Genomic DNA, 20084 nt, shown 5'->3' on the forward strand with positions numbered 1-20084 from the left:
AAACACTGCAGGAGAAGAAGCTCACAGACACATTTTCAACACATTGTAGCTCAGATACTCAAACACCCTGTGAGCCAACAAACCTGGCAGGTAGGCTTGCTGTCAGCCATCTAAAATACTGTATATCCATGCAGTCCAGGCTTTGTCTGGCTGTACTACCTCCTGGACTGCAGGTCAGGGATCGGTGGGGAAATGAACATATGACACCTTCCAGTACCCCTGGTGCTTTCCACTACATCCATTATTCCACACAGTTTTACTTGACGGGCTCTAGACTTACTTTTCCACTGGTAGCACTGGTGCTAAAAAGTTCTCAGCTGGTCGCACCAGCACCTTTCTCTTATAGCGCACTCACACTAGGCAATCGCATTCACGGAACCCATCAGCTGTATTTGGCGTCTGACTTCCGGCAGACGGTGATACAGCCTCTGGGGGAAGACCCCCGATTTTTTGGCATTCTGGTTTGATTTGGGCGGAGGAGGCGAATTTCTGTTTCCAACTTCCGTTTATATATAAGTAAATATGCTGAACCATTGTGATGGATTCAGAGTTTGCAGTGACGCCAATTATGTTCCGACTCATTAGTTCACTACACGGACCGTTTAACCTGGCAACAACTGCAGCCGGCTCAAATGTGATTGGTCAATATCACGCGGACTACAAACAGCCTACAACCGGAAACCAGGGCTCTTCCGCTCTTCTTCCGGAGGCAAGATCTCCGGGGTTTGCCTACAGACTCTACATTCACTGAATGTACAGTCTGTATATAGAGACTAAGGCAATCGTACCGTGCCCAAGCACATTTGCCCCCTAAAGTCCGGATTATTTGGCTAGTGTGAGTGTAAGTGTACCATGCTTGAGTACGGTACACTTCCCTGGCCCGGTACGGTTGAAAGAGGTTTGCTTAAGCACGGTACACTTGGTCACGCATGCGCACAAGGTTACGAACGCACGCACGAAACGTGGTGATGACGTATGAACCATGCAACCATCCACAACAACAGTAGCAATGGCGGCGTCGAAGGGTTCACGTTGGTCAGATGAAGAGGTCGTATCTCAACGTGATGACGTATGTGTCAGAGGCAACCGTGCTTGAGTACACTTGGGCTCGGGGTAATGTGAGTGCGGGCCAGCGGGGAACAGGGGAGGGGGGGCATTCATGCTTCAGCACGGTACGGAACAACTGGCCCTAGTGTGAGTGCGCCCTTAGTACAACATGGTATCAATCAATGATCCTGCATGCTAATGAAAGGTTGTCATTTGCATACCATGGTTTTGCATTGATGTAAAAACTGACAGTCGGTACAATTACTTGATATTAGAGAAATTCAATTTACAGTGTTAGCCCGAATAAAACCAGACTTTTAAAATACATGCTGGTCCTACTGAAATCGTACTTAATCGAATTTGTCAAAGCCGGACAAACAAACCCAGATACTGCGATTGGGAGACGAATTCCTGTACACTGCATGAATACAGTTAATCCGACCTAAACTAGCGCAGGCGCTCTGCGTGTGCTCCACAGTTTCCGTCACAGGCCTTGACCTGGAAGTCAAATAGCATTAAATACGTAACAAAAGAAGAAGCCGACAACAACACTGCAAAGTCTACATCCAGAGCCGTGCCTTTGTGGACGGACAAAACGTGCAGAGCTGTAAAGTTGTCCACAATGGTACCAGTTTGCTGCTAGCTAACCGTAGCTAACTTTGTCGACTGTTTGCTCTGTGATGTCCAATACTAACAAGCTGAAAGAAGGCACATCAGCAACTATTGGAGCGGAGTCGAACATACTTCGGTCAATAAATCGGACAGCAGTGCAATTAAATGCTATGGTGCATGTAAATGTACTGAGTGACTCAAGACCTGATATTTGAAAATGTTTTTATCTGAATATTTAGTTTCTTTGACACGAGCAGTGGCTGACGTAATAGGTCATCTTCAATTATATAACCAATGAGGGCACCAATGATAACGATCATCATCTACTTGCATGATTGCAACCATGTTAAATTTTAACTTGCAAACTTAGACGAAAATGGCTGCATATGTGACTATTTCGGTGGCAGTCTGGAGCCCTGGCTTGTGTTGAATCACTGCACAACAACTACAGCAACAGCATGCTAGAGCAGAAGGGAGTCAAGGGGCTTCTGTGCAGCTTTTCAGGCCTTCTGTAGATTCTTTCTCCACTGACAGAGACCATGTAGCAAATGGCTACTACAGGATCCCAGCAGTAAGTGTAAAAAATTATATTGGGACTATTGTAATGAGCTGTTGCTCAAGAACTTGTCTGGATTTAGATTGTGGGGTTGAGGCCTGTCACTGGCCACCTATCTTAGCTGGTAACACACTTTCTTTGTGATATTGTTTTCAAAATCCCTGTTGCTATGGTAAACTAGTCTCACATAGTCAGACCTATCTCCACACTTTGTTTTAGGGCTGTGCGTAAACATAACCCTCTGAGTTAGCAACCTAAAACATCTTGTAATGTTTTATGTGGTGTTTTCTTTTGCTGGGATTTATCCATTTTAATATCAGCACCTGCCCCTTCACCAAAGCACATTCCCTCCAGACAATATTTTGCAAGAGCATTGTCGCTGCATCCTGGGCTTAGCGCCAGTGCCGAAATCACTTTTAATTGGTTTTAAGAAATACAAACAATCCAGAGAGTTTTTATTGCCCAAGTGTGGAATTATGATGGGTTCAGCCAGACCCTTCTCCGGTGCTGGCACAGTGCGGGATAGGTTTGGCTGCGAGAGACAATTCACACTAGTCAGAGAAGTGTGATGGTAAACCCTGTTTACACAGGACACGTTTCAGCTGCAATTTTCACTCATCAGTCAAACAGAACAGATACACTTTTCTTTTACCCACTGCAATGGAGCTAGCTGCAATTCAAAGCTTGTTTGGGGCCTTAAATCAATGCTGTCTCCTCTAAGTGTAATACATGATAACACGTTGGGCTGTGAGCAATGTCAAGAGTGCACAGCAGTACGTCACTGAACCAATTCAGTGTACACACCGACAGAGGACTGCAGCTACTGCTGTTGTGCTGCTTTCGCTACATGGCCGGTATAGACACAGTGAAGGCGTAATGAGTTGGGGAAACATTTTAAAGTGTGTGCGTTATGTCACAGTGGAGCCGTATATTTCTGTGGGCTCTTTGTCCTCGCATGATTGGCCAGAGAACAGGAACAAGCTCATCTGAGCATTTAACAGGCTGGCCCTGTGGTAAGCGCAGACAGGAGGGGCCGTGTCTGCCAAGCCTAATAGCAGGTCAGAGTTCACACAGTTGCACACACACATACACACACGCGGTTTGACACAAATGTAGCACTGTGGAAAAACCAAAGCTCAGTGACGACACAGCAGACACAGACCTCTTTCTCCAGCCTCATTATCATCAGAGATAAGCATCACACCTACAAAGATGCAAATGGAGCAAAGAGAGAAACATGATAGGAGGTCACGAAGCGGCACAAGTATTTAGTGTAGTTGGCACTTAGAAAGACACGTGGTTATTTTACCCCTCTGCTGTGGGTTGGGACTAATTTGAGCTTCAATGGGTACTTTGTTTAGTAACCTGAGAGGTAAACACATGCACAAATACATCAGCAGAAACCCCCAACCCCAGTTTAACCATTACAACACACCCAGCACTTATTTTGGGAGTGATGCTCTGGAACAAGCGCTGCGGCTTTCAGTCTCCCACTCATTCATTCCCACTTTCCCCTCAGAGGGATCTGGTGGATTTATGATGGAGGAGAACGTCCGAGAACAAGAGAGTGGCGATTTCCCTCCTGTGTGCCAACTTGGCTCTGTTCGCCCCCGAGGACAGCCAGCTGGTCCCACATCACACGGGTACACGCATCATTGACAGGCTCAGACTGAAAGGAAACACCATCGTGCTCACACGTACGACGGCTTACAACACAAAGAGACTCCACCCTAAGAACGACCAACTAGTCACAAATCACCGAGGCGCTTACTGAACGGAAAGTCTTCCCCTGTTATTCGCATACACACACAATGAGGACATACAGTCAAGCTGGCAAACGAGTGTCATTTCACAGCATTAGCTTTGTCTCATGGTCTGTCATTGCTTCCAGACCTCTGTGACGGATCGTGATGGGTAAAATGAGTGTTTAGATGTTTCTTTAATGACAAACAGACTGTTGAGTTTTCTGTTTGTGCTCGTCTGTGTTTGTTTGTCACACTGTAGTAGCTATGATATGAGACTGATGTTAAGAGAGAAAGCCGTGGCAGTAAAGAACATCAAAGTCATCATCGAGTCAAAACAAGAACAAACAGTACAGCAATAAAACGGCACACACATGTACCCATGTGCACAATACGCTTACACAGCGAGTGTTTTCCTCGCAAAACTCATCAGGGATTCCTGTGTGATGTCATACTGTGGAGCCAAAGAGAGAGGGGGCATAAATATTTAAAGGAAGGACGGAGGAATATATCTTTTTTCCCCTCACTGATTCATGTGTTTGTTCCAGCTACTTCAAGATGTTTCACAACAGAGCAGCATATTTATGTTTGACATTCCTCGATTCAAAGAAGCAGAGCAAAAAGAGAACACAGGAAAACGAATGAAAAGGGCACAAACTGAGAGGCTACAGTGGAAACAACAAGCAGCTTGTTGAAAGAGGCACTGAGGGAGGACGAAACAGACGATACAGCGTGTCTGACTGATAACTGCAGCACTGAATAATCCATGAGATAATGGCAGCAGACACGGCAGACACACGTGCAGAGACAGCTCATTTCATGATATTCAGACGATTTGTCCTTAGATTAGCCTTTGGCCCAGAAACAGCCCATAAAGATAGGAAGCTGGCAGTAAGGTGTCTCAGTGCATTCTACGAAGATCATGTCGTGTATGTTTGTGTCTGTTACCTAGGTATGGTATACAAGAGACCATGCTCTGGCTGCTGATGAAGTCTCTCAGACGTTTATAGTTGTCCTCTTTGGACATCAGGTAGTCGAGCCGATCAAACGTTGCCTTGTCCTTTCGACTCAGTAACTGTGAGGTGGAGAGGGAAAGGAAAAGGGAGAATCAGAACTAGAGTGCTATAATGGGATAGCAACACATACCAGTACAATGACATAATCCAAGTCGCCTTCACTCAGCTCTACTCGCAAATAAGTGAAATCTGATATACACTAAAGAGTTATAACAACAGCAACAGGAAGAAGACAGAATGAGAGATGGAGCGTAGAAACGTATGGTGAGATTCGACTGATGTGGTGTTAACCGTGAGAGCTGTCTGTTGGTGAACTGGCTGTTGAGTGACAAACTATAACTTGTGAAGTCTTCCTCTAAAGCTGGACATACACTGTACGATTGAGCCAAGTAATTCCAACCCCCCACTGTACGCTCAGGATGTATATGCTCACACTGTGCAGTCCAATCACCAAGCTACGACCTGTGCACGCACTGTATGTGAAACGAAACAGCCCGCAGGCACCTGCTGACCATTCTGGCTACTAACAACCGTCAGTAAAGACTTGTTTGAGAACTCCAAGGCAGTTAGAAGTTTGTTTGTTAGTGGAGCTCTGTGCTGTTACACCACTACAGTTCACAATGCATTACTGCCAATGTTCATATCAGCCGTGGTAAGAGGAGGAGGAAACATTAAAAAGACACGTATACTGTTGCCATGTTGCAGAGGCGCAGTGAGAAAAAAAGGCAATTTGAGAGCGTGACGACGGCGTATCAAGATTTCTGACCGAACGTCCGACGGGTTAGTGGGAAGTGGCGGAGACATGATCGGTCCTCACTAACTCCTGTACACTGCACAGCAAACAACGGCCGACAAAGCTGAGATTGGGTCCAACTCTAAAATAAGTTGTGCGGCTCAAAAATTGGTGAAGGCGGACCCAAACTGCACAGTGTGTGTCCAGCTATATACATATATATATACAAAATTTATAGTCACCTTTCGACAAAACTAGAAACAGAAACTGCCAATTTAAAAGGGCATGTTGCTATAGTCAGTCCTTCAACTATTCAAGACTGTTGAAATAATGAACATTTTTTGATTTGTTGCCTGTTTGCAAAGTTTGTAAATGTTAAAATTCAGCTGTGATTTGCAGTTGTCAATTACAGAATGAAGTGCAGTTGTGTCGTACAAAATAAAGCCATTACTCTCTCGCTGGCTGCTTGTTTTAATGAACAGGCCACAGCGCCAGAAGCTTTAGAGACAGACTGCACGCGTGTGTGTCTTATTATCCATTTGTGAGATATGAATCGTACTCCTGCAAGAGGGCTGCACTGCAGAGTAGTTAGGCTGTGGACCAAAGCAGCAGCAAAGGCAAAGCATCAGACTGATGTGCTGACATAGGAACTTTACAGGTTGTGACAATGGCGGAAAGTACTAGTCTAATCTAGTGTGTGTGTGTGTGTGTGTGTGCGCGTCTGTGCCCTTCTGTCTTCTAAGAAGCAGGTGAGCTACGTCCCAGCCAGCAACAGCGTTTGCTGACTGGCTAAAAAAAAATCTCCTGTGGTTTTGTGGAGCCGGGTTTAAGAAATTTCCACCATTACATCAGAGCATCATCATGCCATTATGTAAGCTCTACATCTTCACACTGAAACAGATCGGTAATCCCTCGCACGTTTTTAAAATGGATACTGACACATAATTTCCTACATAAAAAGGTCCACAAATAAATAATGTGTTCAAAATGTTTCCACTCTAAATCTGCTGAAATCAGTGGAAAGGTGCTGCACATGTCACGAAAGGACGTACTGACAGCATCAAGACATGACAGAGTAGGACACTGACATCTCTCTGGAAACCTTAATGTTTGTTAAATTGTCATTTTATCTCATGAGGGTGAATTTAAAAAGGACAGTTCACCTGTAGTGCTTTTTATCAGTTTAGACTGTTTTGGTGTGACTTACAGAGTGTTGCAGTAGAGATGTCTGCCTTCTCTCCAATATAATGGCACACGATAGGACTCGGCTTGTGGTGCTTAAAAACTCAACAGCAATGTCTCTTTCCAGAAATCATGATCTGGTTACTCAAGATAATCCACAGACCTTGTAGCGAGCAGTTTCATGTAGGAACTTTCTATTTCTATTTCCTTTCTTTCGAACTACACCTTCCAATCATACCACCTAGCAGAAGGAAGCGTGCATCTACTCATAGACGAGACGCCCATGCTCGTGACAGCGTGAGATGCAAACATTTATGGCATCCTCCTCGGCTGAGCTGTAGCGTTAGCTAGCGGTGCTAAGTGAGCTAGCAGTAGATGCACGCTTTCTTCTGCACAGTTTTGGCAGGTGTAGTTTGGTAGAAAGAAAATAGTTCCTACATGAAACTGCACTGATGTTGAGTTTTCCAAATGTATTTTTTGGAGCTTTAGCAGAGTACCATCTAGTTCTATTATATTCTAGAGAAAACACTCATCTCTACGGCTGCAACTCACACCAAGACAATCTAGACAAATACACAGCACTACAGGTAAGACGAAAAACATGTATTTCTGATTTTGAGGTGTACTGTTGCTTCCAAGTTTTCTGAATGATCTCAACAGGCCTCTTCGTTTATTTTTTTACCCTCAACTCTCTCATTCATCATGTCATGTCACTTGTGTGCTAGTTTTTATTAGCCTTTGTTTATACGCCCAGTGTTTTGGTACACATCTGCATGACATCCCAGTTTATTGACAGCACTCTACTAATAAACGGGACGTGCCTCCCAAAGTAAATATAGATAAATATAATAAATATACTCACCGCCCATGTTTTGGTAAGCCTGAAGATGGGGGCACTTTGTAACGCTGACACCACAGCCATGACCGCATGGAGGTTGTTCATGTCGCACAGTTTCTATGAAGAGTTGAAGTACATACATTGAGTTGGGTTTGCAATGCAAACATACAGAAGAAGAGGACATCAATGTCGTGCTGCGTGTGGGTGTGTGTACCTTGGCAGTGCGAATGTACAGACTCAGCACTTCAGCTCTGATCTTCAACGTCTGTGCATGGAGGATCTCTCGTACCACCCAGAAACTCGTCTAGGAAAAAAACGCAGGGATTACGGCACCGAGCAACTCTGACAAACTCACCAAAAACAGACCCAGGATGTTGTAAAACTGATGACACAGAAAACTTTATCTCTCATGTGTTACATTCTCCAAAGCACAATGAGGATTTCAGGTGTGCACAGAAACAGGGTGTTCTGCCTTGTTAAACCTCTAGTCTTTGAGTCCAGAGCCAAGACCTGCAGACAGTCATGACAACTCTGAGCCCAAACCAGTACAAAGCGGAGCAGGAGAGCACGGGGCAGACTGCTAACCAGAACGCTCCATTAGAGCCGATTAGAAATTAGCTCTTGAGGAAAAACAAGAGCTTCAAGAGGAAAATCCATCTGATTCCAACTGATTACACAACAGATACACACCATAACTCCTGATATGTCAACCGAGAAAGAAGGAGGATTGTGTGTGTGTGTTTGTGTGTGTGTGTTCAGAGAGCTTGGCCAGAACTAGAGTGATGTCGGAAATCTGTCTCTTTGGGGAGAATGCTGGTAAGCCAAAGTTCTGATTACACATCACGCACACACACACACACACACACACACACACACACACACAGACGAGTCAGTGAATCAATCAGTGTTAAAGCTCTGGGGAGGGAGGGAATGGAAAGAGGAAAAGGAGAAGAGTGAGGGAAGAGAGGAGGTAATGGGAGGGGAAGTTAGCTTCAACGCTGCGGGGCTCTGTGGGCTTTCAAAGTCCACAGCTGTCTGCACATTATGTTCTGATAAGACCGTCCAGGCAGACTGACCATCTCTACTTTCTCTTCTTTTATCTCTTTCTGGATTATTTTCCCGCTTTGCTCCTCCACGCCCATTCTTCTCTCCTTTTAGACTTAAGCATTTGCCACAGACGTCTAGGCGTGCCTCTTGTGTGTGTGTCTATAAATTAGGTGTATGTCTGTGTCTGCTTGGCGGCGCTTTTCTACATTCTTGATGTGCACAAATTGAAACTTACAGCTGGCTTTGCCTACTTTTTCCTAGAAACAGCTCCAAAACTTGTTTTTGTTTCTGGGAAGAGGTGATGAGCTGAGGAGTGAAGAGATAAATTCATCCAACTACTCTCTCCGCCTGCCTGTCTTCTCTTATAAACACACGATACACACACACTCAATCTATGCAGGTACTGTATCTCCAGGAAACAGAACCATATGGGTTTCATTTTCACCAGTTCATGAGGAGAAGCCTGTAAACAAGATGAAGGAGTGAGGTAAATGGAGAGATGATGCATAGACGTTGGACTCTGACCGGTGTTCATTTTAGCAATTAAAATTTTTAATTCGCTGACGTCTCTTATTTAATAACTAAATTGTTACAAAAGCGTAAATGGAAAAAATATTCACAACAAAAATGATGGTGAACTTTCTTTTCATTGTGCCCTGAAGAGTAAAGACAAGAAGAAAAAGATGGCTCCTTTTGGGCGGACAAGATTCAAGATTCAGTACTTTATTGCCATACAACTTGCGCAAGTCGTTAGGGATTTGCTACAGTGCGCTCTACATGGAAGGACAAACCACAAGCCAGTCACAGCAAACAAACAACATACAAAGACAGCAGGAACAGACAAAGTCACATGTCCTGAGAACAGGTTATACCACTCATATGAAGAGCCTGGATGTTAGTCCAAGGGGCTAAAGTGGCTTGTGCATATTCAAGTGCATTTCTTGTAAAGTGCAATATGTATATATGTAAAAAGTATAAAAGTGTGTGATATCACAGCATAATAAAAACATAAATACTATATAAAAGAATAAAAATAAATAAAAGTTCTTCAAGCTATTCAAATCCTGTGGAGGGGTTATCTAATTTCATAAGGTACTGCTGCAGAGTCGTAGAGCCGTTAAGGAACTTAATGACATTACTGTTCAAAAAGCGGGGGGTCTTAGTTGTAATGGCCCTCAGCCTTCTACCTGATGGAAGTACATTTAGGAGTGGGTTGGCATGGTGGGTTTCGTCCAGGAGGATTTTCATGCCCTTGCGTTGGATACGGGCCTCATAGATATCTGAGATGGGGGTAGAGTGCAGCCTATAATCTTCTCTGCAGGACAACCTTAGTAAGACCACAGAAACCATCTCAAGCATTGGTTGTTTTTGGTAATTAGTTTGCCTTGCAACGTTACATTAAACACCCTCTGCCTCTAAAGGAATATTTATGATTCCTTACAACTCATAAACAGACACTTAAGTCATTCAGCAAAGATTTAACATAATTTGGTCTTCATTTTAGCCCCATGTAAAGCGAATAAACCTGATGTTTTCCGGATAATGCTCGTCTGCCTTAAAGGGATACTTTGCCGATTTTCAATCAGCTCTGTATCATTAAAATGTGGTAATGTGTGTAAATCAATGGTGGTAAACTTCTCTCTGTCCTCCCAGCGCCAAGATCCTTCTGCTCATTTGCCAGCAAATGTCCAATGGATGACATGAAACGGTGGATTTCCCCTGCCTCTGGGGCTGGTGCTCAAACTACAGATTGCACTTCCTCAGTTTTGTATGCCTGCCATGACAACCACCATGGTCACAAGGAGTAAAGAAGCTGATGAAGAGAGAGCCACCGCTCGCTCTGTCAAACGCAGAACAAACTCAAATCAAACTGTGAAACTAGGCAGTGCTGATCAAATATAAACCAGGACTCCCTTACTGCAGTGCCTATTTGTCGCCTAAAATGTTTTCAGACATATTTCAGCTTACTGTTTATTACCAGCCAGCCGCCATATTGTTTTTGGTTTGGCAACTTGCATTACGTCACCCACCAGTGGGAGTGTTTGGCTATACACATGCCACATTGTTTGCGCCCTCAAGTTAATTGTTTTTAATGTAGACATGTGGCAGGCACGCTCAAATGCCAGAGCAACGCCATCGTGGTGCACACATGTTCCAGAGCACTTATCTCAGTGTGCAACAGAGTTCAACTTTTGGAACGCAGCAGTGCGCATCGCATGTTATGTGACGAGGACCAACCAATCACAGATGACAGACATCTTTCTCTTCTTCTGTAAATATCAGTCTGTGATAAAGAGCCAGAGCTTTCCATCTGTCCCACGGACAAAAGGGCTACACATACACGGCGCCTGAAAGAAGATCAGCTCTGCACTGATAACCTCAGACCAACCTGCTGCTGTGCTCTCAAAAGGTGTAGAAAATGGGCATGAGTAGCACCCAGAGCTCAACCTCGCGTTTTCCAGGTGGTTAAAAATGCGTCATGTGTACAGCCCGTTTATTTGTCCTGTGCGGCGCAGTGCACTCTGGTGGTTGAAGTTTTCTACCTCTTGAGCGAAAGCAAACGCCACAGCCTGTTGCTTCTGTTTTCTCTGGTCATATAGCACCAGTTTCAAAAGTATCTGCGTCTCTCTCCTGCATGGTCAGCCCAGTTTTATCTTCTTTCCAGCAGAGAAATACTTCTTCAAGTTAACACATTTTTATAACGGCTGATTTATTGAATCCAAGTTCTACTGAGAGAAAAACATGATGCCGGATTTGGCAGAAGACTTCAGTAATATCAGTAATATAAAGCTGTGGTAAAATAAAAAACTGCAGGGAATCATTTTTATGTGATATGAAAGAAATACAGTCAGTCACACATTCTCAGACTAGATGATTAAACAAGGTACGCTCACTTCTCATTGGAATTTTTACAGCCAGGAGAAATATCCCTCAGCAAAATCCCTTACACCATCATCAAAGCGTCTGAGAAAAGTATGACTAAAACACTGACTAAAATTAGACTAAAATAAAACGGACTAAATCTTGACTAGAACACAACAAAAAAGCTAAAATGTGACTTTAAACGTGCTCCATCTTTCAGTGAGCGATTAAACCAAATGTTTAATTCTTGTCAACATTAACACTGACCCTGACTTCCTCTGACTTCCACTTTAATTTGCATCTCTTGCCTTGAGACAGTGACCTCATGTGAAGCAGCAGCTCAAACATCGTCACATCTTCCGTCACATCTTCCTTCCACCATAAGTTTACAGTAGACAGGAGTTTCCACAGACTGTAAAATGTGATTCCAATCTGGGAGCAAAACATGCTGCAGCCTCACATTTAGTTCCCTCAGTGGTCTAACTTAATATGTGAGATCAATCTGGACAAAGCGTGTCCGTCCAAATCTCTGTACCACTGGGGCTCATTACGGAGCCTGTGTCCTCGACAGCCTTGGCATCCAACACTGCACAGCGGTGAGATCACTCAGGATGGCAGCGCTCTACGTAGGTGCATCCACAACAGTGTGTATGTGCGACTGAGCAGAAGTTTTTGGGATACGGGGTTTTTTCTTGTCTTCACAGATCTCTTGTTATGTTCTGAAGCAAAGATCGTGTCTTTGGGGTTGTGTTTATGAGCGTATCAAGGCCTCCAGATGGAGCTGCAAGGCCCCAGTGCTTCAATAATCATAAATAAGCGGAAGCAGACAGATCCAGCCACGACACTCATAGCTGGGGATCAATCCATTTAATGGCCTGAAGGGAGGAAGGGATGGGATGGAGATGAAGATCTGGCCAAAGATGGGGACTACAGCTGACTGACAGCCTCGAGGTGATCTGATCCCTAATGTGCTGACGTGTGTTCAATGGAAGAAATTGAGCTTACAGACCTGTGTGGAGAAAAACCCACAAGCCATTGCAACAAACAATGAGCTGGAATAAGTTTGTAATGCTGCACTTTAGACATGCAGCTGATTTTAAAGATGCCAACAAATTACGTCGGTACAACGGAGTACCTATTCACGTTAAATGAATTGGTGCCTAGTGCACCTAGATGAGATCGCCAGGTTCAGACACAAGGTGGAAGCACCGCACAGAGCCCCAAAGCTGAGAGGCTGCCCATGGAGCTCTGTGGGTGGCTTCCCAGCTTTGAGGCCCTTTGCAGATGAGACAACGATGGGCTCAGAGAGGAGGCAGAAGCACAGGAAGTGCCCCGAAGCCTGGAAGCCAACCGCAGAGCTCCTTCGGTTTCCCACCAAGCCGAAGCTGTTGCTGCAGAGCTGATAGTTTTGGTCTCTCTGGTCTTTTTTCTTTTCAGTTTTATTTTGGAAATAAGTGTGATGAGAAAAGAACAGAGGAGTGTAACCACTTGTTGACTGCAGCTAGTTAAAGAATTACATTTTTATTACTAGGCTACATTAAGAGTAAAGTACTGTAAAAACGTACCTTTGTTTACTGATACCGAATTCCAGGAACCAGCACTGGTACCGGTATTGGTTCAAATGTTGATACCAAACCTAATCATTGTGCACAGAATCAATATTATATCATATTTTGATGAAAGTTGTGATGCAGTGGTTAGCATTGTCGCCTCACAGCAAGAGGGTTCCTAGTTTGAAGCCAGGGTGGGGGTAGACCTGTCATGATAACAAATTTTGCTGGGCGATTAACTGAATCAGAAATTATTGCAATAAGCGATAATATTGCGTAATATTGTGCTTTTAAGACCATTTTTATTATTGTTGTAATTTTGCTGTTTTTAGACCATTTTTAAAACTTATATAATGATAATAAAGGCATATTGATGCAAGTACACCCTTTTAAAAAGAGAAATAAACATTTATTTAACAAGAATATTTAGGAATGCAAAAAAAAAAGAAAATTTAAATATTCGGAATAACACGTAAAAATATCGAAATAAATAAATAAATACAAAAAAATAGACTGTCAGTCTCTCACTCAGTTAAGTGCAGTTAAGGTGGTCATATTCGCTCTTTTTGTTGAGATGGTTTAAGAACAAACCCGGCACACCGGCTCGTCCAAATTACTGGGCTTCCCTCTGTCATTTGGTTTAAATCCAAAACACTCCCACACAGGGGCCGTGGCATTTCGTTTATGAACAAGTTCCATGTCTTTCTCTTGCGCTCAACTCTCTGTTTTCTTCTCCGCCTCGTCTCCCCCTCACGAAGATCGCACTGTGTGTGTGTGTGTGTGTGTGTGTGTAGCCCGTAGCCCCGCCTCCCCCTAAGAGACAAAGACACTCGATGACAAGAGCTTTCCCTCCGTTCATTACGCTAATGAATCAACTCACCTGGCTGCCAGACGATGCTCGGCAGTGAACGCTCTTGTCGTCCAGTCTCTTTGGTGGAGAGAGACGAGGAAAACAAACGCGGAAATATGGCGATTAATCCCTTTTGATTTACCGTGCAATTAACCAACTTATCGCATATTGCGACAGGCCTAGGTGGGGGAGCCCTTCTGTGTGGAGTTTGCGTGTTCTCCCTGTGTCAGCGTGGGTTTCCTCCAGGTGCTCCAGCTTCCTCCCACAGTCCAAAGACATGCAGGTTAATTGGTGACTCTGAATTGTCCGTAGGTGTGAATGTGAGTGTGAATGTCTGTCTCTATGTGTCAGCCCTGCCCTGAATGAACTGCAAGTTTGTAATATATAACATTTTACCTAATGAATAAATAATATTCCTTGCACCTAGTGCTGCTATACAGACAAGATATTATGCTGATTTTTGCCCAAAAGCTTGCGGGCAGTTCTTCTGACTGTTTCTATTAAATTTACACCGATGTGATGTCTTGTGCAGATCTTCCCCTCTGGTGAGGTTATACTCTTTTCCCATTTGTTTATAATCACCACTAATTCTTTATAATGACTTCTGAATAAACATTTACTTTTTCACTACTGTATGTACGTTGTTGATTTGTCTCTGCAATAAGGCAGATTAGCTTGCATTGATCATAATGGGTTCTGAATTATTTTCTCTTCGCCTCCTGCTAAATAGACTGGCCCGTTCTCTTCTGCTCCACTGGCTCCCAGAGCGCAGTGCCAACAAAACGCGGACTGAAGGAAGAGGAATGTGGCTTGGGCTCATGCTAAGGAGCTTTCTGGGACTCTTTGCCCTCCCAGTCCAAGCCCCATTATCCAAAAAGCTCATTTTCCTTGGCTCCCAGCGGCTGAAATGTGTGCAGCTAACATCTTGAATCAACGTTTGGGATCTGCTATACATGGAGAAGTTTCCACAGCAACACATTCTTGTTAGATCATCTCATATTTATGCTGGAGGGCAGTAAGTGGGTCTTAAAGGAGCCTGGCAGTAACACTGGAAGGGGATTAAAGGGCATGGCTGCCCCTTACATCATAACCCACAACTTCCTGTTGATGATTTCACGGGGGCACTGGGGGAGCAGGCCGTACATACTCCTGCATGTACTTGGAAATGTTCCTACACGTGCTGCACCAACATTCAGAAACGCATTAATAAACTTCACGGGTGCCAGAACCAAGGACCAGCTGGACAAAACAAACTACCTTCCATCAGACCTGTTCCACCTGGAGACTATTTATGTTGCAAAGGACTAGCAGGGAGAAGACGTGGAGATTATTAGGCGCTGCCATGACAAGCAGAGCTTCAAAAACAACCACCTCTGGGAAAGCCAGGGTGATGATTTAGCACTTGGAGGACAGAGGGAGAGGACAGGATGGAAAGAGGAGCGGTAATCTCTCCATAAATCTTTAAAATTGCATCAGGGACTGTTTTCTCTCTCCTTTTTTTTTGGGGGGGGGGGGGGGCGCTGAGTCAGTACTGAATGTGACATAACTGTGAATGCATCTCACCTGGTTGAACCTGCGAGTGAAGGCCACAACATTTGGAGCAGAGCTGTGCTTCTCCTTCTTGTTCCAGCCGCAGCTTGACAGCTCCTGAAAACATACAAAACAATCCGGGAAACTGACTTTACTCACTGAGCCAAAGAATCTTTTTGTATACGCCAGCAATTTAACTGAATGTACTAAACAGTCAAGTCGGAGGTCACTCAGTGGGAAGTGGAGAGGAGGCAGAGAGCAGGATATGATAGGAGAGGAAAGCAGACGAGGGGGAAGAAAGAGAAAGAGGCTGAGGAAAAGATCCAGTCAAAGGGTCGAACGGATTAATAGAAGACTGTAAAAACAAAGAGCTGAAGCTATGCAGGAACACGCTCTGCCTCAGTACGATGCTTAGTACTCAATATTGATTCATTCTAATGTTCAACCAAGCTATGACTCCTGAATTCAATAATGCAACCTCAAAACAAATATTTCTCACTGTGGACATTTTGAGTTGCCATAGCAGGAAAACCACAGCTGTAACTTACAACGTTAATAATAACACAGTCCCAATTAGTCATGCGCTGAAACACCCACACCTAAACATAAGAGAAGGCTTTCTGTGCAGGAGGCAGCTCATGCATGCCACGAACGCAGGGGTTATATGATACATATTACAGCCAGCTGCTGAGGCTGGTAATGGTGGTGATGGTAATGCAATGTATAAAGTACAAAATGCCACATTAAAAGAGAAGAAGACACAAACTTCAAGCCAATGTAAACAATGTAGATTTAAAAAAATACGCTTTGCAAATGTTTTAGAGATAGTGTGTATTCATGAATGTTTGTTAGACCTTGAGGGCAGAACTGTGGACAAACACAATGCATTTTGCTGAAGAATGGATGTTGGTTAGACTGTAAACAATGAAAACCATATAGTGAAGGACTTGTTGTTCTTCTTACAGTTCAGATCTATAAAATGTAAACAGTGGCAGAAAATGTACATCACATCTGCCAAAGAGCAGTTTTGTTTGCAGACTGTCAGAAAGCTAACATGATTCAATTTACAATGACAAAAACAGAAGAGCTGCCAAACGACATTTAAACTTTGCCGATTTTCAACCAGCTTTGTATCCCAACAATAAGGGTAGACTGTGTGAATGAACTGCGGTATGCTTCCCTCCCTCAGCACCTCCAAGTCTGAGGCCATGGTCCTCTGTCAGAAACCGATGGTTTGCCCTCTCCGGGTTCGGGGAGAGTTACTGCCTCAAGCAAGGGAGTTCAAGTATCTCGGAGTCTTGTTCATGAGCTCTGGGTAGTGACCGAAAGAATGAGATCACAGATACAAGCGGTGGAAATGAGTTTCCTCTGTAGGGTGTCTGGGCTCAGCCTTAGAGATAGGGGGAGGAGTCAGACATCTGGAGGGAGCTCGGAGTAGAGCCGCTGCTCCTTTGCGTCGAAAGGGGTCAGTTGAGGTGGTTCAGGCATCTGATCAGGATCCTCCTGGGCGCCTCCTGTTAGAGGTGTTCCGGGCACGTCCCAATGGTAGGAGGCCCCGGGGCAGACCCAGAACACGCTGGAGGGATTATATATCTCATCTGGCCTGGGAACACCTTGGGGTCCCTCAGGAGGAGCTGGAAAGTGTTGTCGGGGAGAGGGATGTCTGGGGTGCTTTGCTTGGCCTGCTGCCCCTGCAACCCGGCCCCGGATAAGCGGATGAAAATGGATGGAAGCTTCCCTCCATCTGACCAGTGCCCAGATCTCCCTGCTTACCTCCCCTCTTGATTTTTGCTGGCTCTAGGGCTCGCTGGAACTACAGATTGTACTTCCATATTATTATGTGCCTGCCACCACGGACACCAAGAGCATAGAAGCAGATCGACCAAACTCAGACCAAACTGTGATCAAATGGTAAAACTAGACAGTGTTGATCAAACATAAACCAGGTTTCTGTTACTGTGTTGCCTATCTCTTGCCTAAAATGTCTTAAGACACTGCACTGTTTAGCTGAATTACAAAAATTCATGAGCGGGAAATGGGTGCTGGTAGTTGTAGGTTTTCTTTTCCCTCTGTTTTCTCTGGTCATATAGCACCAATGTCAAAAGTATTTGTGTCTTTTGCTGCATATACAGCTCAGTTTTAAGAAAAGACCATCGCTCCAGCAGTGAAACACTTCTGGAGGAAGTCCTAATCAGAGTTTGCTTTCTTTACTTTATTTGCTAATTGAACTTATGGTGTATTTACTTTCTGTTGATCATCTAATCAATCATTTCCGCGCTTATATTAGTCACTAGTCATACAAAGCAGCCGCAGCTGTGGAAGCAGCAGCGTTGATAGTAATTTCATTACTCTGTTTTTAAAAGAGGCAGGGCAGCGATTTTGGAACCCAAACACTGAAAATTCCAACAACACACAAACAGCGATTTCTTTTTGAGTACCAGGCTGGACTCTGTTTGGCCTCGGCCGCTGTCCTCAGCGGTGAGGTAAAGACGGAGACCACACAGACACTGCGAGGGGAACCCAGACCCTCCTTTGGCCCCCGCGGGCTGTCCAGAGGCCAGGGACACTGACGTAACAGTAGGAAAAATGTTGTGCAAGCTCTCCTCTTAATCCCTGCCAGCCCGGCCGACTTGGGCTACAATATGAACAGCTGAATCAGGCTGCAGCTCTCCCACACAACACCCCCCTCTGAGACTGGCTGTCTGAAAGCAGCAACCTCGACCGAACTGCTCACAACTCCCTGACCTGGACCGCATCATGACGACGCCTTGCAAAGAGAAGTCGTGCTCATTCAAGGGTGAGTCTCAGAGTCGTTAGAGGCAGCCGGCGGGGGTAAAGAAGCAACATATCAAATACAGATGTTAAAAGCAGACATTCATGCGTGGGTGAGGTGATGCCTCAGGGCCTATGTTGCCTGAGTCAGGATGAGGATATGAGGGTAGGAAAAAGGAGCAGAGTGCAGAGGAGATGAAGGGATACTGTTAGGACTATAAAAGACAACACTGTGGAAGAACCAACAGCATCCTCCCACAGGGTTTACAAGCCTGTGTGGAGCATGTTGTCCCTGTCACAGACAGGATGGAGCTAAACCAGAGGGTAGGAGACACGTGCACGTCTCACCAAATAGAGCTCATCGTTTATTTAACATCTGTCTTTTCTAAATAAGAGCTTCCCTTCTTCCTGCCATCGTGTCAATCATTCTCCTCTCCAGCTTCCACGTAACGCTGGTGAAGACTCTTAAACAGAGACGTTCCATAGTTAGTGGGAGGTGGATGTGTTTGTGTGTCTCGCAGCTCGGACCACCACCTGACCACCCAGGTAGGCGGTGCACCCGAGAAGAGACACACAGACGGTTCTACACCTCCCTCACCCACCGAGACCACAACATTTCAACAACCTATACTGACCCTTCAATCCTGGACCACCGGGGCCCGTCTCCTAATCTAACCACCCATCCATCTGTCCATCACAATAAGCCTGAAAGCTTTAAGTTAATTAACGCTCTATTGTTCCTCAGCTGTTGTGTAATAATCAATGCCAGTGTCTCGTGTGTGTTTAAGCAGCAGGGAAGTGATTGGCAGCCTCTCCAGAAACAATTAAGATTTCATTTCCTTTTTCTTTTGCCTTCATAGTCTCATTTCACACTCAGGCAACATTTTAAAACTCTGACAACAGTTGAGTCTTTGGAGAAAGGTTTTGACGAGGCAGCTCTGGTAAGGAGAGGGTTTTAAATGCTGCAGTAAAAGAGTGCAGTAAAAAAAGCCCGCTCCGCCAAGCCACAGACAGCCCGTCATTTCCACATGCTGGTCTGGCATAGCAGCATTTTCATTAAAGAACAGTCCTACGGGGGCTGCTAGGAGCCAGCTGTATCTGCACTGTTTGCGTAGGTATAGCTAACATGAGGGCTGTCAAGGAAAATGACGTCAACTGTGGCTGGACATTTGAATCATCACAAGTTGCCAATTGTCAAATCACATCAACATATGGGATAAAAGAGCTTTCCTATGGATCCAACCAAAGATATTTAGGCCTAGTCCACATGGACATGGGTATTTTTGAAAACGGGTTTTCTCCTTTGTTCTCAAAAAGAAAATCCAATCCACACAAGCACTGTTATACAAAAAATCTCCATCTAAATGAAAATGCAAAAACACTGTTGAAGCTCTGCCATGAGCATGCCATACCAACAGGTGGTAATATCACCATGATCCTAAAGCCACACAAAGAAGACGATAAAAGATGTTGGCCAATCAGAAGCCTGAAGTAAAGATATTAACGGAGGCCATTCTGATGTCTTTCTGAATATACTGGAAAAGTAGCTGTACATTTATGTGTGAACGTGTAAAAAGTCCTGTTACATAGGTTAGATACAGCACTGTTTTAGCTACCACCATCATTGCACGAAATGTTACCTCATTTGTGACGTCTCACAAATGAGACAACAACGGACTCTCTGCTCTTAAGGCCCTGACACACCAAGCCGACAGTCGGCCATCGACCAAAGTCAGGCCGTCGGTGA

At 44.6% G+C, this 20084-nt stretch overlaps 1 protein-coding gene across 7 annotated transcripts in view; it reads right to left on the reverse strand.

Moving 5' to 3' along the window:
- ralgps2 (Ral GEF with PH domain and SH3 binding motif 2) overlaps nucleotides 1-20084 on the reverse strand; it is a 102322-nt gene that overhangs the window by 38475 nt on the left and 43763 nt on the right. For all 7 annotated transcript variants that reach the window (XM_050054302.1, XM_050054301.1, XM_050054299.1 and 4 more), the window contains exons 6-9: nucleotides 15599-15682; nucleotides 7941-8030; nucleotides 7751-7843; nucleotides 4906-5032 (exon numbers count right to left, since the gene is read on the reverse strand). In XM_050054302.1, the coding sequence (XP_049910259.1) occupies nucleotides 4906-5032; nucleotides 7751-7843; nucleotides 7941-8030; nucleotides 15599-15682 (394 nt within the window). The remainder of the gene's footprint in view (nucleotides 1-4905; nucleotides 5033-7750; nucleotides 7844-7940; nucleotides 8031-15598; nucleotides 15683-20084) is intronic.

This window comes from Epinephelus moara, chromosome 10 (assembly GCF_006386435.1).
Source record: "Epinephelus moara isolate mb chromosome 10, YSFRI_EMoa_1.0, whole genome shotgun sequence".
Lineage (NCBI taxonomy): Eukaryota > Metazoa > Chordata > Actinopteri > Perciformes > Serranidae > Epinephelus > Epinephelus moara.